Source organism: Penicillium angulare (genome assembly GCF_028827245.1).
Source record: "Penicillium angulare strain IBT 27051 chromosome Unknown utg000001l_segment0_segment0, whole genome shotgun sequence".
Classification (NCBI taxonomy): Eukaryota; Fungi; Ascomycota; class Eurotiomycetes; order Eurotiales; family Aspergillaceae; genus Penicillium; species Penicillium angulare.
The window spans coordinates 539,946-561,760 of record NW_026623160.1 but is presented as its reverse complement, the minus strand read 5'-3'; the positions used below and the strand labels follow the sequence as shown (position 1 = coordinate 561,760).

At 47.8% G+C, this 21,815-nt stretch overlaps 6 protein-coding genes across 6 annotated transcripts; 3 read left to right on the top strand and 3 right to left on the bottom strand.

Annotated features, from left to right (window-relative positions):
• Positions 1-352: 352 nt before the first annotated feature.
• Positions 353-5,788, top strand: N7478_000200 (transcriptional regulator SIN3; the record flags this gene model as incomplete). The annotated part of the gene is made up of 5 exons (XM_056916416.1): positions 353-456; positions 523-587; positions 714-1,518; positions 1,585-4,876; positions 4,982-5,788. The coding sequence occupies 5 exons, from the start codon at positions 353-355 to the stop codon at positions 5,786-5,788; spliced, it is 5,073 nt and encodes a 1,690-aa protein (XP_056784296.1).
• A 1,808-nt stretch (positions 5,789-7,596) lies between these two features.
• Positions 7,597-9,412, top strand: coaT (acetyl-CoA hydrolase ACH1; the record flags this gene model as incomplete). Its single annotated transcript, XM_056916415.1, has 3 exons — positions 7,597-7,739; positions 7,837-8,077; positions 8,219-9,412. The coding sequence occupies 3 exons, from the start codon at positions 7,597-7,599 to the stop codon at positions 9,410-9,412; spliced, it is 1,578 nt and encodes a 525-aa protein (XP_056784295.1).
• Positions 9,413-10,199: 787 nt separating this feature from the next.
• On the bottom strand, positions 10,200-10,597 carry N7478_000198 (uncharacterized protein; the record flags this gene model as incomplete). Its single annotated transcript, XM_056916414.1, has 3 exons — positions 10,200-10,236; positions 10,312-10,439; positions 10,505-10,597. The coding sequence occupies 3 exons, from the start codon at positions 10,595-10,597 to the stop codon at positions 10,200-10,202; spliced, it is 258 nt and encodes an 85-aa protein (XP_056784294.1).
• A 4,612-nt stretch (positions 10,598-15,209) lies between these two features.
• Positions 15,210-16,949, top strand: btgE (putative cell wall glucanase (Scw11); the record flags this gene model as incomplete). Its single annotated transcript, XM_056916413.1, has 1 exon — positions 15,210-16,949. One exon carries the CDS (start codon positions 15,210-15,212, stop codon positions 16,947-16,949), a length of 1,740 nt encoding a protein of 579 aa, XP_056784293.1.
• A 773-nt stretch (positions 16,950-17,722) lies between these two features.
• Positions 17,723-19,205, bottom strand: N7478_000196 (flavin monoamine oxidase family protein; the record flags this gene model as incomplete). The annotated part of the gene is made up of 2 exons (XM_056916412.1): positions 17,723-19,074; positions 19,154-19,205. The coding sequence occupies 2 exons, from the start codon at positions 19,203-19,205 to the stop codon at positions 17,723-17,725; spliced, it is 1,404 nt and encodes a 467-aa protein (XP_056784292.1).
• A 680-nt stretch (positions 19,206-19,885) lies between these two features.
• Positions 19,886-21,139, bottom strand: N7478_000195 (FAD-dependent oxidoreductase; the record flags this gene model as incomplete). The annotated part of the gene is made up of 1 exon (XM_056916411.1): positions 19,886-21,139. One exon carries the CDS (start codon positions 21,137-21,139, stop codon positions 19,886-19,888), a length of 1,254 nt encoding a protein of 417 aa, XP_056784291.1.
• Positions 21,140-21,815: the final 676 nt, after the last annotated feature.

Sequence of the window (21,815 nt, the reverse complement as noted above, 5' to 3'; positions counted from 1 at the left end):
TCTGTATTGGGGTTAGCGGGAGTCGGTCAGGAAACCCTCCACTGGAGAGAGCCCGCGATCGGTCGCGCGCAATCCTATTCCTGTCCCTTATCCACGTTGTTACTCGTCATCTTTACGGATCACTCCAATCTTCTACTGCGATACTGCTTCAGATCGGTCATGCTGTAACATGCCCGCGATCTGAGTGTCGTGGATAACGTTTGCCCCCTACTGAAGAGACAGCAGAAAGAAACACTTCCCCAGCTGGAGCTCACCTTCCAGCCCCGGTTCTTCTTTACCTTACGCCCAACACCCTTGTCATTTCCTTCTCAAACCCTTTCCCACGACTTATATCCGAGTCTATGACCAGATCATGAACTCTGGGAACGATAGCTGGCACTCCCCAGCTGGTGGGCCTCCGTCGCACCCTGGGATGGATCAGATGAATCAACAGCCCCGACCCTTGGGGTCGTTTGGGTATGCAATAACTCTCTTTGCGATTCATTGTGATAAACATCGAGCTAACGAGATCTCACGACATAGTCAAAATCCTTCTCAGCAAGGTCCGGCTTCGCAGCCCTCCGGACCTGTCCTCCCTCCTCCAGCCGGTTAGCTTTTTTCTCTTCCTTAACACCCCCAGAACAGCCTCAGACTACCCATTGTTTGCCTTCGAGTAACGAAAATACTGGGATATACATGAACTGACTTTTCGCTTTTTGCGCGGCGCAATAAAGGTCCCTACCACCCCGCCAGTCAATCCGGTGGGCACTCCCTCCCCGGCCTCGCAGAGCTAAGTCAAACCCACGGCGCTCCGCATCAACCATCGGCATATGGACAGCATGGACAAGGTCCAGCACACGGATCGGGCCACTCTCTCCCCGGAATCGGTCAAGCTATGCATGCGTCTCCCCAATCTCTGAACCGCGAACGAGAGAGAGACTCCAGAGAGCGCGATATCATTGAGCGCCAACGCGAGGAGATGGCTCACCGAGAGCGCGAACAGCGCGAACGTGAACAGATGGAACGCCAGCAGATGGAACGTCAACGCGAGCATCACCCCGTCCAAAGCCACCCAGGCTCAATTCCCCTCCACCAGCCCGTTGCCTCGAAAGTCCAAAATTCCATCCATGGCCCCAATGGCCTCCTCTCAAATCTCGGTTCTAACCAGCCCAATGGACCCCAGGGTGGTGTGCAGTCTTCCGGCGGCCCGGCGAGCCTGTTCGGCCCACAGATGCCACATGGTGAAGGTACCCCTCGATCATACATGGGGCACCCCGGCGGCCCTCCGATGATGGGAGGGTACAACGGATCGGGACAACAGATCCCTGGAAATGTCGCGGCTCTCGCACAAGGCCAACAGCCCATTCTGAATGCAAGTTCCCCAGCGGGCTCCCAAGGATTCGAAAACATTTTTCTAACGCTGCCTTCGCACATACAGGATGCCCTCAGCTATCTGGATCAAGTAAAAGTTCGATTCGTTGATCAGCCTGATGTCTACAACAAATTTTTGGATATAATGAAAGATTTCAAGAGTCAAGCGTGAGTTTGCAAACTTTCGGACGATTTGTATGCCGGAAGCTGACATTTCCCGTTCTTTGATCATAGAATCGATACACCGGGCGTCATTCAGCGAGTTTCCACCCTTTTCAACGGCCACCCAGCTTTGATCCAAGGCTTCAACACATTCCTGCCCCCGGGATACCGTATTGAGTGCGGTACTGAAGATAACCCTGATGCTATTCGTGTGACAACGCCTTCTGGTACCAATACTCTGAGCATGCCCCGCGCAGGTCGCCCGTTGGAAGCCATCAATGATATAGGCCCCTCCAGTGGTCTGGGCCCACATGCTCGTCCTGACTATTACGAGCAATCTCGACCTGGCTGGCAACAGACTCAACAGCAGCAGAGTCAGCAGCAGCAGCAGCAGCAGCAGCAGCAGCAACAGCAACAACAGCAACAGGGCGTACCTGGATCATATTCTCCTGGATCTCGAATGATGGCGGGTCCCAATATATACCCACAAGAAAGTCAGGGCACCCCTCAGGACCATCATTATGGATACCAAGGCCAGGAGGCCCAGGGTGCTGCGGCATTGACTCACCAACAGGATCATCGTGGGGTTGCACAACTGCAGGGCGCGGCTTCTGCCGCTTCCGGGATGGGTCGGCCGTCGCTGATGCAGGTATCAGCCGCTAGTCAAAATGCCAGTCTTACTCAGCCTATGAACAGCTTGGCTGGCGTTGGAGGCATGCTTTCCGGCGGCCACGGCGATCTGACCAAGCGTGGACCTGTTGAATTCAACCACGCTATAAGCTACGTGAACAAGATTAAGAACCGCTTTTCGAACGCACCAGAGATATACAAGCAATTCCTGGAAATACTGCAGACATATCAGCGGGAGTCGAAGCCAATCCAGGATGTGTATGCTCAGGTTACTCAGCTGTTCAATACAGCTCCTGATCTGCTTGAAGACTTTAAGCAATTTTTGCCGGAATCTGCCGCCCATGCTAAGCAGCAAGCTCAGGCACGTCTCGCTGAAGAAGCCATTCCGGTTAGCAACATGCGAGGTGACCCCATGGGACTTCCTTCTCAGACTCCTAATCGTGACATGAAGAACATGCCTCCACTGGGCCAATTCAACGTCAAGGATTCTGGCAAGGAGAGCAAGAAACGTAGAGGTGCTTCTGGTGTCGCTGGGTCTTCTGTTTCGGGGCCCTCTGGTGTTGATAGTGCAAGGTTGCCTGAATCATCGGTCCGTGGCCAGCCAGCTCCGTTTGGCAATGGCAACAAGAGGCCCAAGCACTTCCATGGAAAGCCCTCGGGAGCTGATATTCCAAATGTCTCTCCTACGTTGATCCCCGCGTTGCCAGAGCCTATCCCACCCTCTGTGTTGACAACGCCAAGCCAAGAAGAGATTGCATTCTTTGATCGTGTCAAGAAGTTTATTTCGAATAAGCAGACATTTAGCGACTTCCTGAAGCTGTGCAACTTGTACACGAATGATTTGATTGATCGTTTCGTTTTGGTCAAACGTGCCGAGGGATTCATTGGTTCTAACGTTGAACTCATGAGCTGGTTCAAGCGTTTCATGAACGTCGAAGAGCCCGAAGATAAGACTATTGACCCTAAGCCTAAAACCGAGGCTGGTGTTGTTAACCTGGCTCACTGCCGATCCCTGGGACCCAGCTACCGTCTTCTGCCGAAGCGAGAGCGCCAAAAGGCGTGCAGCGGTCGTGATCAGCTCTGCTTTGAGGTATTGAATGACGAGTGGGCATCGCACCCGACTTGGGCGTCAGAAGATTCCGGATTCGTTGCACACAGAAAGAACCAGTATGAGGACGCTTTGCACCGAATTGAGGAGGATCGTCATGACTACGACCACCACATTGAGGCGTGCACTCGAACAATCCAGCTCATCGAGCCTATCTGTCAGCAGTTCTTGCACATGTCTGAGGCTGAACGTGCCAATTTCAAGTTGCCCCCTGGCCTCGGTGGGCAAAGTGAGGCCATCTATCAGCGCGTCATAAAGAAGGTGTACGATCGCCAGCGTGGTGAACGGATTATCCGCGATATGTTCGAGCGCCCCTGTCAAGTTTTGCCTATTGTCTTGTACCGCTTGAAGCAGAAGCTTGAAGAATGGAAGGCCTGCCAGCGTGAATGGGACAAGGTCTGGCGTGAGCAGATGCAAAGAGCATACTGGCGCAGTCTTGACCACCAGGCCATTGCCACTCGGCAAAGCGACAAGAAGCTCTTCGTTGCCAAGAATATTCAGCAGGACCTTCAGGGCAAGTTTGAAGAAACTCAAAGCCGTCGTAAGTGTGGTCAGAACCCACCTAACTACCAGGCCGAGTTCAAGCTTGACGATATTGATGTTCTTATGGACACTGCACACCTACTCTGCATGTACATTGACCGGAGTACATCTGGCTTTGGTACTGATCCACAGCGCTTGATCAATTTTGTCAAGGATTTCATTCCTATATTCTTTGGACTGGACCGTGAAACATTCCACGAATATATTGATGAATCTATGATTGGTGCCACACCTCCCGAGGAACTGGATGAGAACTTCCCTGCCGTTGAAGATGATGAGTCGAACACTAGTCGAAAGGCACCGAACACGCAGAAGCTGGATCTATTGCGTGAGGCGCTGAGCCGTCGGGGCGATAAGCCAAGCAACGAGCACAAAGAGAACGGCATTACTCCTGTCATTAATCAACAACCCACTCCTGAGATTGGCTTAGCTCCTTCTGCGACTGTCTCAGAGGCAGATGAGTCCTTCGATGTTGCTGAGCTCAAGTGGATGGAGCATCCCGGCCAAGGTAACTTCAATGTGGAGCGTGAGTACACGCTGAACGAGAAGTATAAGAAGGATGAGCACCATATGTACTCCAACCTTAATATCCTCTGCTTTTTGCGCACCTTTGAAATCCTCTACGCTCGTCTGCTGCGGATCAAGGAGCAGGAAGAAGAAGCCCACGAGCAAATCCGTCGTGGTCTCCTACCTAAACCTGCTCATGAGCTATGCCTTATTGATCGATTCCCTGGTGACTTCTTCTATGATGTCGAACCCAAGGCCAACCTGTACAAGCAAATTGTACGCATGTGTCAGGAGGTGATCCGGGGCGATATTGATCAGATTCATCTTGAGGAAACTCTCCGTCGCTTCTATATGCAAGGTGGATACCTTTTGTATAACCTTGAACGAATCTTTAGTTCTATTACTAAATTCGTTGGCTCTGTGTTCACTGGGGATTCTCGTGACAGGAGTTCAGACATTGCGAACTTGTTTTTCAAGGAACGCGAAAAGAGTGAGACAACTCATCACCAAGAGATCCAGTATCGCAAGCAGGTTGAGCGATTGGTCAAGGAAGGCGATGTTTACCGTCTTACTTATGTGAGTTACTCTCTCTCTCTCTCTCCCTCTCTCTCTCTCTCCCCCTCCCTATCCACATTTCCCACTGATCAATTCTAACTTTTCATTTTTTTCTTCTTCTTCTAGTTCCCCTCTGATCACCGCGTAACTGTACAAGTTATGACCACAGAGGATGCCACCCTTGAGAACGCGGATCTGAGCTCCGAGGCCCGCTGGTCCTACTACGTAACAGCATACTCGATGCGTGATCCAACCGAAGGAGTCCGCTACTCCGAAATGCGCATGCCATTCCTCAAACGCACCCTCCCAGGCAAACTAGACGAAGACGAAGAATACGACCGATTCTACCGCCGCCTGCAACACTACGATGGTCTTGTCATTCGTATTTGCGCAAACAACTACACGATTCTCTACCAACCCCCTACGCACGACTGGTTCTGGCGATCTACAATCCCACTTCCAGAGAGAGACGCAGACGAGGAGGCCATCAAGACCATGGAAGAGGATTATGCTAAAGAAAAGAGCGCTCTGACAGAAAAGCGTCATGATCGCTTCGTCGAGAAATTTGTTAATAACCCCAACTGGGCGCGCGGTCTGAGCAAAGACAAGGTCGACGAGTCGAACCAGCGTTTCCGATCCTGGTTAAATGGGACATTAGAGAATGGAACTGAGAAAGAAGGCGAGGATGTCAAGGAAGATGCCAATGGTAATGGTACCGAGAATGGCAGTGATAAGGAAAAGAGCGATGAAAAAGAACCTTCAGCGCCTACCGAACAACCCGTTCCTGCTCCTGCGTCTGAGGAAGAGAAGAAGCCCGAGGCTGAAGCTGAGGTTGACACTGAAGCTAATGCTAATGCTGAATCTGAAAAGCCCGAGCCTGTGGACTCAGAAATGGCCGACGCCGAGATGGCTGACGCGGAACCCACGGTGTAATGTACCATTGTCCCTGCTCTCTATTTTTTATTTTCTGTTTTCTACCTATTCTTTTCATTCTATTCTATCGATGGAGAGCGTGTCAGGCTGTAGGAATGAGTCCTGGTTGGAAGGATGAACATGCATTTTCTGCTTGAGAAGGAAACGGCGTCTATCATACGAGGAAATCGCGATGATGAGTTTATGGGTTTGTGGTTATTTTATTTTATTCTTTTCTTTCTTTCTTTCTTTCTTCCTTCTCTTCTCATTTTCAAATTCTCTGGTTTTTTTTAAAAGGTTCTTCTGATTTCCCGATGTGTCGCGATCAGTAATTGGGGTCGTGTATCCTTAGCGATCTATGTACCGGGTCTGTTCATTCATCGTTTTTCCCAATGCACAAACGTGGTGTTTTTTTTTATTGGTTTGATTTGATTGATTCCCTTTTCTCACTTAAACCAACCCAACCCAATCTGGACACCGATATTCATTGACTTGATTCATTCCTGGACCGAAAGACGGACCCAAAGGACAGGTTATCCGGCTCAACAGGATCCGCGAGATGATCTGATAACTTCAAGTTGGTGAATGTGGATCAAAATGGATATCCAGATGGATGAAATGATATATTCTTTTCTCTTTTTATTTCTCCTTTTCCTTTTTATTCATTGTTTTGTCTTATCAACATCCCCCTTTTGTATTGTATTAAGTACGCGATGCAAATCAATGGAAGCTATGTCTACCAGAACCAGTCGTAAATAGTACACATGTAGTAACTTGAAATGGATAACACCCAGCTCCAACAGAATCACTGGCACAACTTGGACCATAAAGATATTCTAGAATATCAATTATACTCAGTGATCAAACCACCCGGAAACAAAGAAAGGTAGATAAATGTAGATCCTCCTTAGACCAGATCTCCCGCGCGCTTAGGAACAATTATTCGATGCAGCGAGTTAACGGTTCATAAACGGGCTACGGTGTACAAGATGCAGGGCTGATCAGCTCCGTGTGGCCGAGCCAGGTTAACCGATACAGTCCGAGACGTGGACTGACGAGGGGGGTTTCGGGCCGGGCGGATCCTTTGTTCGCCGTGGTATCGCCGTGGTGAAGATCTTGATTTTGAGCTGGAGGATTGGATTCGTATTATTTTGAATATTTGTGCTTTTGTTAAGGGATTGTTGGATTTCAGAATTGAACATTAGAGTAAGTCATTTGTATTGACCGTAGTAAAATACTTAGCTGCAGGTCCGGAATATACATTAAGCACATGTGCAGGATGCATCCACTTAGTATGTGCTGATTACGATTTACTGCGCATAGCGAGGCAAATGCGAGCAAACACCGAGTCGGTCCGAATTAAAACCGCGGGGTGACCTCATGGTGATCTACTGGCACTAGTCCAGATCCGGATGTGTGTCATGGCAAGTTTGAGATGGCGATGTCAATAATTGTGATGAGAAAGGAGTCAAAAGTGTGAATTCAAAGGTTACAAATTAGAGGAATGGATTATTTGAGTCGAAATATATACATCTATCTACTCCAATCTCCATTTTAAAGCTCCATTGTGGGGGGACACGCACAAAATCTGGGGACGGAAGAGAATACATCCCGGATCTGGTAGTCCAGACTCGTTCCCTTCCCCCGGTCATTTGGTATCTTAAGTAACAATTAGCTTTAGCAGTGGAACCGAGCTCCTACTCCGGGATATTTCAACTCTTGCTCCCCCCCCCCCTCTTTGGCTCGATTTCTCTTTTTTCTTTCTTCCAATCTCACTCTTGACAGACCCTCTCCACTCATTCCTTTCCTTCTCGGTACCAATTGTCAGAATGGCTGCTTCTGCCCTTTTGAAGAGCCGTGTCCGACGGCCTTCCTACCTTAAAAAGCTAGCGAAGGCAGAGGATCTCATTGATTTATTTCCTCATGGCTCATACATCGGCTGGTCCGGTTTTACAGGTGTGGGATATCCAAAGTAGGTTCACTGTCTTTCCAAAATAGCCCCATTCGTTCCACTCAATAAATGCATCAAAGTGGCAATGGCAAGTAAAACACATCTGACATATTCACAGGATGATTCCCACCGCACTGGCAGATCACGTCGAGAAAAATAACCTTCAAGGTCAACTCAAGTACAACTTATTCGTCGGAGCCTCCTCTGGAGCCGAAACAGAGAATCGCTGGGCAAAATTAAATATGATCGAACGCCGCAGTCCACACCAGGTCGGAAAAGAAATCGCCAAGGGAATCAACAATGGCCAGATTAAGTTTTTCGATAAACATCTGAGCATGTTTCCCTCGGATTTGGTCTATGTAAGCTTTCCCACACACCAAATCACCCAATCCGGGGTGCAGATGTTTGCGTTCGGGATTTCCCGCCGCGGAGCACAACACCGACGATCCCGTCATTTGATCGACACGGCTAACGGGATCTGTTTCTTCTTTTCTTTTTAGGGCTACTATACACTTGACAAACCTTCGAATAAAATTGATGTCGCTGTCATTGAGGCATCTGCCATTACTGAGAATGGTGGAATTATCCCCGGTGCCTCAGTCGGTGCTTCGCCCGAGTTGGTCCAAATGGCGGACAAGGTCATTATCGAGGTTAACACCGCCAGTCCCTCATTCGAGGGTTTGCATGATATTGTCGGCTCTGATCTTCCTCCCGGTCGCAAGCCATACCTGATCATGGCACCGGAGGACCGTATCGGAACCACTTACATCCCCGTTGACCCTGAGAAGGTCGTCGCAATCGTCGAATCCAACTACCCAGATCAAACACAGCCCAACGCCCCTGAGGACGCAGACTCACAAGCCATCGCCACAAACCTAATTGAGTTCCTCAAACACGAAGTCAAACACGGCCGTCTCCCCCAGAACCTCCTCCCCATTCAATCGGGTATCGGCAACATCGCCAACGCCGTCGTCGGCGGTCTCAGCAAGGGCGGCGCAGACTTCACACACCTCAAAGTATGGACTGAAGTCCTTCAGGACTCCTTCCTCGACCTCTTCGATAGCGGAAATCTCGACTTCGCAACAGCTACCTCTATCCGCTTCTCACCAGAAGGCTTCAAGCGCTTCTACGATAACTGGGAGCGCTACGCTGGTAAACTTCTCTTGCGCTCACAACAAGTCTCCAACAGCCCCGAAATCATCCGTCGTCTCGGCTGCATCGGCATGAACACACCCGTCGAAGTTGACATCTACGCTCACGCAAACTCTACCTGCGTTATGGGCTCGCGTATGCTGAACGGTCTTGGTGGTTCTGCTGATTTCCTCCGTAACTCCAAGTACTCTATTATGCATACCCCGTCTACTCGACCTAGCAAGACTGATCCAACTGGATTGAGTTGTATTGTTCCCTTCGCTACCCATATCGATCAGACAGAGCATGATCTCGATGTTATTGTTACTGAGCGTGGTTTGGCTGATGTTCGAGGGTTGTCGCCGAGGGAGCGTGCTAGAGTTATTATCAAGCAGTGTGCTCATCCTGAATATGAGCCTATTCTTACGGATTATCTTGATCGGGCGGAGTTTGAGTGTTTGAGGAAGGGAATGGGTCATGAGCCTCATTTGCTTTTCCAGGCTTTCAAGATGCATCAGAACTTCCAGGAGAAGGGTACAATGAAGATTGATTCTTGGGAATAGATTACTCTTAAAAGTACCTTTCCACATGTCTCAAATTGGATATCATCTTCTTTCTCCAAAGGAATGTTTTGCCTCGCCGACCACCTGGGCACTTTGTCTACTTTCTACTATGGGTTAAAATCATGTTCGGATCCATGCAGTGTATATATCATCAGCGTTTCTTTTCATTTGTTAACTATGTTCGGAAAAAATAAGAATATTATTAAATTCAATCTCATATTCCAAACTTTTATTGCAAACAATACAAACCCTCTTCTACCCCAGTAGATCCCCAACTGTGGTGCCAAATACCTCCTAGGTGACTATCGAGCCATGACGTTGTTGAACAGCTACCTTATGAACGCTGTTTCATTATTCCTCCTTCCAAGGCCAATATGGATTCCAGCCTACAAATCCTGAAGGTTCGGAGGAATGAACTTCTCCATTTGACTAAATGTTACAAGAACATCCACGAGATCATTGATCACAGTCGGCGTGTAAAACGTCTCACAGTTAGTTATAAGGGGTTCAACACACAATATGGATCTTCAATGTACTTCATATCCTCAGATTTAAAGTCACAATATTAAAACCCTTCCAAATACAAGCTATTTTAACCCAGAATTGCCGTTAAATCAACTGAATGATCATATATTTGTATACCTCTTAACATATAACATGAACTTGAATAAATCACAAAGTATACAACAATTCAATGCCTAGCACCATAAACCCGAAAACTCCAAACATATTCGCAAAATTAATTCACAGATCCACGCTTGATCTTCGAAGTTAAACTTGAACCAGATCAATCCGTAGGCGGGCTGTAAGATCCACCGATGAATCTAGAGAATATTAGCTTCAACTACAACGAACTCCATGATACCATAGAGTAAAAGAGAGAGGAAGAATAATCTTACCGGCTTATGATTGATCCAAAAAAGCCTGTCTGTGCGTCCCCAGACTTTCGTCGCGCCCATCCTTGATCCACATTGTAGTGCTTCACGTCCTGCAGACCAGCGAAGAGGCCTCGGCCTGCTGTAGCGTGCTATTAGGTGTTAGTATTTACTGAATTTGATCTTGATATTTATGAGAAGGCCAAGATATACATACCCTATGTTCTTGTTGGGTTCGAACCCAATAATCAGCTCCGAAGTCGTTCTGAAGACGAGCCTGGGTTGACTTTGCTTTGTCCGGTGTGGTCATTTTGATTTGGCTTTAACCCGGTAGAGTAGAGTAAAATGTAGAGTAGAGAATAATGTAGAGTAGAGAATAATGTAGAGAGGAGATTATCTCAAATGATCTTGATGTATGAATGTACAGAATAAAGAAGATCCATCCACTCGAGTATTCGTCCCCTTTATAGACCACAATTTACTATAGAGGCCATCACCAAAGTCACTGCCACGCCGAACTATTGCCTGATACCCGCGACGGCCGAACCCGACCCAAACTCTTAGTATTGAATGTAAGGCATAATTCGGGACCCCCGAACGATCGGTTCCGAGTATCTCTATAGAACAGAATTTTGTATGTACGATGGAGCCAATTCGAAAGGCCCGATGATTGGTGTGGATAATACATTTCCACGTGTCTCTTTATCGCGAATATGTAGTATGACTATAGAAGATTATTAGTTTTTAGTGCGATGCGATTGGGTCAATGGTTCCATATCCGGGGCTGTGAAAGTCGTGACGTCGATGTGTGGTGTGGTACGGCCGAGCGAACCATGCGGGAGCAGAGATTCCGGGCTTCTAGTAGATGCGCTTTTCTTCTGGTATATTCCTATTGGAGGATTAAGTTTAGTTTGGTTTTATTATGTGGGATGACATTGGGGGTTCTTTGGAAGGATTGTATGGCGTGGTGGGTGTTTTCGGGTGTGGCATGATCGGGCGGAGGTGGTCATGTGCATATTGAGGAATTGAGACTGTGTTTTGATGGAGATTATTCTTCTAAATACTTTTCTTTTCTTTTTTTCTTTAAAAAAATCATTCGAGATATTTATTATGGGAGATCTTTGTTATTCGGGTTCTTGCAGAGGTTGCACGAGCTTAAATCGATTTATAAAATAATACTTACATGAGGTCAAAAGGGTTTTCATCTTGATGTGTTCGACTTTGCAAAGAATACGGTTGCTGCAGTGACTAATATTGGGAATGGTGTAGCAACTAGTTTGTCTATTGTGACTTCGAGGCTGTAATATGCTAGCAAAGACAGCCTGTAGACGCAACATGTCGGTATAGGTCCTCAATGTGAGACCCTCCACATTGGCTTTCCGCACAGTGCATTCTTTCTGCGACAGCACATCGCCGCATCAATGGCCCGACGGACAACAAGAGCCTGGCCGTTCGTACATGAGGGCGTTGGTCGCTACACTGCGGAGCATGGAACCTTCTGGTGATGGAAATCGGTAGCTAGGCTTCATCATGATGTATTAAAAAATCCCCATGAGAGCTGGCGTCAGCGATCAGTCTGGTGTTAAATCGAATGCGACTATTGCCTGTGGAGCACTTGGATTATCTTTACCTTCTTCTCTACTATTAGCCTTCGCATTTGACTCGACTTTGCGTGATCTTAGTATATATTCCTCAGCTGGGCAGTTTCAAACGTTGAATGCGTGTATTCGTCCAAATCGCCCCTGCACTGTTGGCAGGAAAATATATCTCAGACTACTGTTGTAGTTATATGTCGCACCTGGACAGACGACTACTAGTACATAGTACTAGTAGGTAGTAGGTAGGTACCCATTGTTGCTAGTACTAGTATGTACTGTAGTAACATCCAAGTTTTTGAATGATGCCTACTAGTATCTATTACTATATATCCATTCAATGTTGCGCCACTTTTAGCCACTAGGTGGTAAGTGCATTTGGCACCTAATTTAAATCAGATGCCCACAGGAGCCTGATTTCTCCCTTGTATACAGAAATAAATTGTGAATTCCAGCAGATCTTGAATATAAGTTGCTATCATCAATAGGACTGACCCATCATGTGTACATCCATCGATCGTGGCATCAATGGGACGAATGGGGATTAGTCAGCATACCAACCCAGTGCACATTCTCAGGCCACAAGGCAACAACTTGAATCGGTTAAGATGTGAATACAACAAGCAGACTAAAAGATTCCAAGAATGTTCGAATATCTCACATTCCTGACCAGGCTGATTGACCAAGACTGTCTCACTGACAGGAAATTCGATCTCAGTTACTTACTCCATGCCCAGCATTCCCCACATACTTTGGGCCAGGCCCATTGCCCAGAAAACAATTCGAAGCGGTAAATGAGAAATCCCACAGCCAAGTAAAACAACCACAAAAACAAACAAAGGAAAGACACTGCGCCCCACACGCCATCGCAGAAATTGCACGGTTACAATCCGAAATCACCATTTTTTATTAGTTATTAGCCACCGCCACATCTTTTTAAATTGCCGGTGGCAAAAAACTGTCAGGGTTCCAACGTTTCAGATGGTGAATAACCTCAGACAGGGTCTTGCCAAGCCTTCGACTTATCCAGCCATGACTCCATCTGTACAATGACCGGTGCCCAGATCGACTATCTTGCTTGGCGCCACATAGCGCCTCCAGATTTGTGTGAGCTGGCGGTCGAGACCAGGTTGTGTGTGGAGTCTATGCCCAAAAAAGGAAAATGTTCGAAGGAATTACTGTTTACACTCCGTACACGAATACTGTACACACCGATCAGATCTTGTTTACATACTATCGGTCGCTGTTGGGAATGTTGTCCCCCTTTTCTGATTGATCTTTTCTTTTCTATCATACTTATCGGATGGATACTCATACTGCATTGTCATGCATTTGGGCCTGGTCGCGTACGGAATACTGTATGGATCTTCCATGTCTTACCCAATTATGGGTCGTAGAGGGAAATGATCGTTCCGATATCCGAATGAAACTAGTCACGGCTCAGGGGGAGGTGGTTCTCCGCATGTAACATTTCAGATTACCCCGATGGTTCTGACTGGAAAAAGCCGCAATGGCAATTAAATCACCTGCGGGGATGGAGTACGCGTTCTTATACTCCATAGTGTGCTAGCTTGTCTTTATGAAGAACCGAGCACAGAATATACTACATGGCCTCCGTATTCCGGGTTTAGAAGAATTCAAGGCCTCAATTCCTCTGTGCACAATCTAGACTCTTTTTTTTGCATTGGGATCAGCAGCTGCCGAAGGCTTAGGGGGCCGCTTGCTGTCTTACTCTCCATGATCGCCGAGGCGGAACGTGCGGATGCCGCGTCCTCGGTATTTTTGCTGTGTACTTACCGTGAAGGAAAGTATAGACAGTATAAGAGGTAAGAGGAGACCGGAGACTACTAAGCTATGAAGAGAAGGTCCCCCGCGCACCTGATAGAAAGCGCATTGATGATGGGGTACGAGTACGATTGAGTTCTGGGTTTGGATTATTGGCGTATCTCGGAGCTGACGAGTCACGGCAAAGTCGGGGGGCGAAGCTAGGAAGCGGGAAGAGAGTCTCCTTTTCCTTCGGTGTTTTTGAGTTTGAATGTAGAGACCGGTTTCTTTCGTAGGGGACCTTTGTGTTGGACTGTATAGAGGGCATTCATGTAAGATTATGGAAGACCACGTCATGATAGTCTTGGGATTCCATGGTTCACGGTGGTTCTAATTTAACGGCATCATGTACTTTGTGAAGAACAAGTCCGCATTTGAATACTGTGTATAGGAACAGAATGCAACAGCTCAGATGATACATTTGTGTACTGTACGAGGCGTACATTAACGTCGAGGTACCTGCGTATGAGGATCGGCAGGGCGGGAAATTAGGGCCTCGGTAACAACCAATCATAACACTAGATAGATGATTATTCCCCACATTAATCTCCACAGTAAAGCTGCCACTTGACTGATTTCAGATTAGATCAGGAGCATGGAGACCCACTTGGGCACGCTAACGAGAGAATTTCCTGTTTTCCTGTTTCTCCTCGTTTTTTGCCCATGAAAGTTGAATTATGATCGGAGGCGTACTCCCTAAAACACATCTAGACTCCCTGGTCATTGTTCAGTCTTTTTATCTGTAACTTCATGGTCGAACTACATAGTTCTCCCCCATGAACTGGTATAGGTTCAATCTGTTTACCCGTTAAAACAAATCCCTGCAGTAGTTCGGCTGCACTTCCTGATCCCCACAGTAAGGGGCTGAGCGTACTCCCCAATTCTATAGCTCCGCCCCCAAGTGAGACATAACAGCTATTTTTGCTGATTCGGAGCAGCAACAGTACAGCCTTGAATATTTTTGTTCATTTATTGAATTATTAAATGATTATCCATACGGTCACAAAGAAGTGTACAGTATCACCCTCATAGTGTATTATAGACCCCACTCCCGCCCGACCCGTGCGGGCCAACCATCAGCGTCAATATTCTGGATTTGAACTGGGGATGCAAGATTCGACCAATAATCGGAGCCTGGTACCTGACTGTCTAGACTGCAGGTGAATGAACCAGGGGTAAATTTGGCGTAACTTGGATTCATGATCTTGTGGAGCCTGGTAATCCTCGGTATAGGACTAATGCCCACTAAACTCCCTATTTTTCTTATTTTTCTTATTTTTTCTCCTTTTTCTTTCTGATTCCCCCCCCCTAACCTCCACTTCTCCTTCTGTTCCCCCCCCCGTTAGAAACTTTAGCCCTCAGAACAAAAGGCCTTGCGTGCCCACTCTCTCTCCTTTCTCCTTCTTACCCACGTTCCTTGATACTATTCAACTGACCACCGCTTCACTCGTTCAGCGGGCATTCTTTCGTTCGGTACGCAAGACCCTCATTTCTTCTATCACAATGAAGGGCTCTGTTATCGCCGCCGCGGCTTTCGCCGGCTCTGTCCTCGCTGAGGGCAACCTGCACCGTCGCCATGAGGCTATCCACCAGAAGCGTGCTGTTGCCGCCTCTGGTTCCGCCTCTGCCTCTGCTTCTGCTTCTCCTACCTCCTCCGTGCCATTGAGCCCTCCTGATGAGACCTGCGGTTGCACCACCAAGGTCATCACCCTCTGGGGCTCCCCTACCCTGGTCCCTATTCCTCAGACCAGCACTGTGGAGTCCACCAGCACCTTGACCAGCACTGTCCACTCCACCAGCACCAAGACTGCTACCGTCACCGTGACTCCCTCCGTGGCTCCCACTTCCTCGGTGGCTCCCGCTTCCTCGGCTGCTCCTTCGACCTCCACCGTCATTGTTAGCCTGCCCACCAACGGCGTTACCAGCTACTCCACTACTGGTACCTACACCGTCCCGGCCACCACCATGACCGTCACCGACACCACCACTGTCTGCGGTGCTACCACCACCGCTGCTACCAGCGGTACTCACACCATTGGCGAAGTCACCACTGTTGTCTCCACCGAGACCACTGTGACTTGCCCTTACGCCACTGTCAAGCCCAGCGGTACCACCGTGACCAGCGTCATTGAGTACACCACCTACACTTGCCCCGCTGCTGGTACCTACACCGTCGTCCCCGGTACCACCACTGTCGTTCCCAGCGACACCACCATTGTGTACCCTACTCCCTCGACCATCGCCCCCGGTACCTACACCAAGCCTGAGACCACTCTGACCGTCACCGAGACCGACACCACCTACTACTGCCCCTTCGCCTCCAGCACTGGTCTTGCCAGCACCACCGCTGCTGCTCCTACCACTGTCGCTCCCGCCCCTGCCAGCACCACCGCTGCCGTTGTTGCTTCCAGCACCAGCTCTGCTGCCCAGTCTACCGGTACCTCCAGCTCCGGTCTGACCGGCTCCGGCAAGTATGGAATGACCTTCTCTCCTTACACCGACTCCGGTAACTGCATGACCCAGTCCGAGGTTACCAAGAACATCAAGATCATCTCCGAGAAGGGCTTCGACCTCGTCCGTGTCTACTCCACTGACTGCAACGGTCTCGAGTACATTGGCAACGCCTGCAAGGAGATGGGTATGAGCATGATCCTCGGTGTCTACATCGAGAGCACCGGTACCTCCGGTGCTCAGGAGCAGGTTGATGCCATCAACAAGTGGGCTCAGTGGGACATGGTTAAGTTGATCGTCGTCGGTAACGAGGCCGTTTCCAGCGGTTACGTCACCGCTGCCCAGCTCGCCAGCTTCATCAGCTCTTCCAAGTCCAGCTTCAAGTCCGCCGGCTACACTGGCCAGGTTACCACCACCGAGCCCATTGACATCTGGCAGCAGTATGGTTCTTCCACCCTGTGCTCCCCCGTTGACATTGTCGGTGCCAACATCCACCCCTTCTTCAACGCCGACACCACCGCCGCACAGGCTGGTGAGTTCGCCCTGAGCGAGTACAAGATCCTCGAGAAGATCTGCAACCTTGACGTCCTCAACCTGGAGACTGGTTGGCCCAACGCTGGTGACGCCAACGGCGCCGCCGTCCCTGGTGTCTCTGAGCAGGAGACTGCCATCAAGGGTATTGCCGAGGCTATCGGTAGCAAGTCCATCTTCTTCTCTTACGCTGATGATGCCTGGAAGGCCCCTGGTGAGTTCCAGGTTGAGAACCACTGGGGCTGCAAGTCCGTCTTCTAAGCGTCACGTCCCGTGATACGGTTTCAAAACTTGTACAGGAGGATTTAAAGGAGTTTTTATTATTGTTTCTCTTCAATATTACCTTTCTTGCGTTCAGCCTTGTTGCGCCCAGTCTCCCGGAGATATGATTGTGACAAGATGGACATCTTTTTTCGCTTTCTATTGTCTATTATCTTGGACGTTTACGTGGTAGATATACCTTTTTATTTGATGTTGTCTACTGACCTGGCTGCATCCACCTGATCTCTTTGTCTTCTCTCCTGCTATTTGCGTTGTCCCTGTATATGTTATTTATTACATGCATTTTACGAACGGTAGTCCTTTTGTAGGCCAATTGTGTATTCCTTGTAATTACTCCACTGCAATCAGTCTTGTTTCATATCTCGTCTCGACCAAAATGCCTGCAGTTCCCCTGAAATTATCTAAGCTAAACTCCTGTGTAGTAGCCGCCGAGTCTAATATGCCGAAGTCCCATGAAATGCTGTTGGGTTAAGGAATAAAATTATTCAATCAAATGCCTTCAATGCCCAATCAATCCAATTTCTCGATAACCTCACCCGTCGTGTTGTGCTGCAGCCTTAGAATCTTCTTGCAGGCTTCCAATACTCGACCATACACAGTCGCCTACATAGAATTATACCTATTAGAGTAGACATTTGAGTCATTGAAAGCAGCCTTAAGAATAGATCTATGACAAAGAGACGACAGTAATAATAACTAAGTAGAAAGTTGACTATGTAGCAGATATAGATCATATTGGTAGATGTTGAGGCTTATTTAAGGGCCATGAGAACCTCGGCCGCCACTCGTTCGCCAGAACTAATCGCACCATCCATATGCCCAGCCCATTCCAAAGAGGTTTCAGTCCCAGCAAAGTGAATTCCACCGACGGGCGCCTTAAGATGGGGGCCATACTCAGTAAGTACACCAGGCGGGGCAAACGCTACTGGCCCTCCACGTGAAAATTCCTCTGCATCCCATCGTTGATTGATGACCCGGGTTGGGTTAGCAGCCTGATCTCCAAACATCCCCACCAGACTCTGTATCACTTGAGCTCTTACTTTTTTCTCTCCTGAATCGTCCAGCTTCCGCATCTCATCAGCCTCTATAAAGCCCATGATAGCGCCGAATGAAGCTTCTTTCGGGCTGTTGTCATAGGTAACTCGGATCGATCCAGAGTCAGAAAGCCCTTGCACATTTAATCCAAGTTTACGCCACCACGGATATGGATAAATGGCAATTGCTTTGCCAATCGCACCCATTGCCATTCTTTGAGTAAGTTGATCGCGTCCAGCGGGAAGTAGTGGGTAATATGAAATACGGCCTGCCATCGGCGGGGACATAGCAACAATAACCTGTTGTGTTGAGATTTGCATTTTGTCTGAAGTCACTGTATATTGGTCATTTTCAAGCGTGATTTTTCGCACGGGGTTACTCAGATGGATATTCTTTGACCCAAGCCCGTCTGCAAGCTTGAGAGGGAGAAGTTGTGTTCCACCATCTATTCGGCTTTCCTGTGCACCATCTGCTACATTTATAAGTCGACCAATTGTGCCTGTGGTTTTTTTGTTTGCACCACCGGCTATATAGGCGAGCAGATAAAGTAGCGATGGCTCGTTTGGTTCTGTAGATAGGACACTAGTAATGTCATTTTCTAGCAGGAAGCGGGAATCGGAAAGAGTGATTTTAGAATCGAGATATGTGGCAACTGTCATATTATCCCAAATAGAGGCATTGGGATGATCCCAGGGCGCTTCGGTGCTGACCCCTGCAGCCATAGAGTTCAGATCGGATTGAAAAGATAGAAGTTCGAGTAGAACTTCGGTACTTAGCGGCGGAATGGAGGATGGTTGAAACGGATAGGTAGTCAACGTTCCATTTCGTAACATACTACAATTTCCTTCGCGGTATGTTGGATATGTTGTTAAACCAAGAGAATCTGCAAGTGCAAGTACTCGATCTTGTGTGGGGCCCACAAACTCTGCCCCGGCCTCTTCTGCCTGACCATCCAGGAGGTTCACGTTCAGTACACGTCCTCCAACGCGATCACGAGCTTCGAGAATGGCGAATGATTTGCCAGCTGCTGCAATATCCTTGGCAGCAGATAGCCCGGAAAGACCACCTCCTATTATGACAACATCAACATCGGTTTTTGCGCAGACTGCAGCTGAAAGGAGAATTCAAGGAAAGAATAGCATAGCGACGGAAGGCCGATTTGGAGAATCTCGGATAAATCACGCGAACTACTATCACCATTATATGTAGTCAAACTTAATGTTTAGTAGTACACAGCTAATCTGTGGTCATTCACTAGTAAAAGCATTGCACAAATGTCAGCCCTTCCAAATGATAAATGATACTCGTCTTTCAGATCCTTTACCTTCACTTCACCCCTGAATTCAGCGGAACAATGAGTCTTAAAGAGGCGGACCAGACTTGTTCTTCTGTCTAAGCAGCAACAAATATGTTGAAGAGTAAATTCAAATGATACGTAGCCTTTTAAATTCGCTGTGCACATGTGACTTCATATCTCCGGTTGTTCAGCTGCGGATACTAACATTGCATCACCTTCGGCTTTGGCATGTGTTTAATGGCAAAATCCAATGAAGTTCAAGAGCCTATGAACTCTGCAAGCCTACTACTTTATTTCTTAGATCATATTAGATAATGAATGATGGAGAGTAAGCTATCTGAATGATGGTTATGTTAAGAAATACTAAGCTGGTCAAGAGAATAGAAACAGATCCCCACCAAAATACCTCCACATTTTGCTTGGTAGTACATTTGTCACAGGAATCAAGATACTTGATTTTAATTGAGTTGATCAAATTTCCTTGGCATGCAAAATAAATACTGAAAAATATTTCCTGAAGGTCCGAATGTACAAAGACGTCACAGTAGGTACTATCCAAGGATCCCGAAGACAGTGCACCGATTTAATGAACCTTCTTTAATGCCCGCTGGGCAGCCATGCCATGTTTATAAAACAACCACTTGCCTCCTTTACAGTGCCCAAAATTAATTCGCTCATGAGAAAAGTCGAAGGCACGTTGAAAGCGAGGAATACTCAGCCTATCGTAAGAAGCAGCTACCGCATCTAGAGAGGCATTACAAAAAAGCTGCTCTGCCAAGTCCCAACCATCACCCAGCGCCAGATTCGCACCCAGCAGCTCAAATGAGTTGAGAATATGGTTGGCCTCACCAATGAAGAACACCCCTCGTAGGCGAGTATCATGCGGGAATGCAGGCTTCTCCTTAGCGGGGCGTATGAAGGCAGTACCGGGAATTGTAGCGTTAACGATTGATTTGAAGGGCTCTTGGAACATAGAGGCAGTCTCTAAAGCTTCTTGTTTCAATGCAGTAAGCTTCTCGGGACTGAAGCTTGTTTTAGATTTAAGCTCCGGCCCTACTGTGCTCAGCGCCCAGTCAATCCTCTTGCTATTAAGTGGGTGATAGATGCAACAAACTCCTTCGCCTGACGACATTTGAAGACTGAAGTCCTGATTGACGGGCTTTGGAACACCTTCTGGAAAAAATGAGATACCACCAATCTGCGTTGCGCCAGCGTATTGCGTTGTCATGTCATTAGGGCGAAAGCAGGCTCGAATACAACTGTTGGCGCCATCGGCCGCCACGAGAACATCGCAGTCCAGCATGGAAGTGTTCATGCCTTCATGACTTTCACATCCAGAGACAGAGACTCGGATCTGACCGTTCGACAGATGTTCAGCTGATGTACATGCTGAGTTCCACTTTATGACAGTCTTCGTTTGTTCAATTTTCTCCACCAGTATGCGTTTGAGATCCTCACGGGCGACGCGCATGGTTGCAGCTGGTAGGTTCCCATACGCGCTCGGATTAATCGACGATAGCCACTTCCAATTTTCTGACCATACGCGAATATCTCCATCATTGAGAGTTGAATGTTTGCGGACCTCATCCAATAGGCCTAGTTGTTGAATGACCGCGAGTCCATCATCAGAGCTGGCTCCGTTGATGCAGAGCGTATAAGGATACTTGTGAATAGACTTGTCACGATTATCCTCTTCCAGCAGCAGCACTTCTGGACGGTTGAGGGTTGATTTTGCCCAGAGCTGGTCGAAAGCAAGTACAAAAGACAGGCCTGCGAATCCTGCGCCGGCCACGACTATTCTTTTTGCTGCCAGTGATTGGCCCAGTTGGTTGTTCATGTTGGAATCAAAATTGTCTGCGATACTATACAATCGTGCCAGTAACAGGGTTTAATAAAAGCGGCCATTTTATTGCGACTCGGGATTTGGGTATGAATTGCGTGGTCGACGTCGTCCATCGTTGTCGATCCTTCTTGCTCTCAAGAATCTCTGCTTTCACCTCGGAGTTTTTATTTCTTCGGAGTTTCTATTTCTTATCGCCGTCCCGGTAGTAGCATTGGAATGGTGGAGTAGGCTGTGACCCTAATATTTGTATATGAGATAAAAAATTAGCGTCTATTGAGGCGATTTGTAATAATGATATTGTTCGTTTGTAATCAACAATTTTCATCACGCGGTTTCAATTCTACCAGAATACAGGAGCTGCCAGTATACCCACGATAGAATATAAGCTAAGCATGGCGCCCCGTGGGACTGCTTCAAGTTGATTACTGGAGCGGGGCGATCTTAAAATATAGGAGAACTCCCAGTATCCCATAAAGCGATTCATAAAGCAAATAGTAGCAGATAAATGAATATTAGTAACAGATAAAATTAAATTGCTGTAGAAGTTTCCGTAGGACCTCTTTACCTCGTGTATTAAGCATTCCATTGTCCCATACACTAATACACAGACAGACACTTGTTGTCTACATCATGATGTGTGACGTCGCGCTATTGATCTTATCTTGAGGCA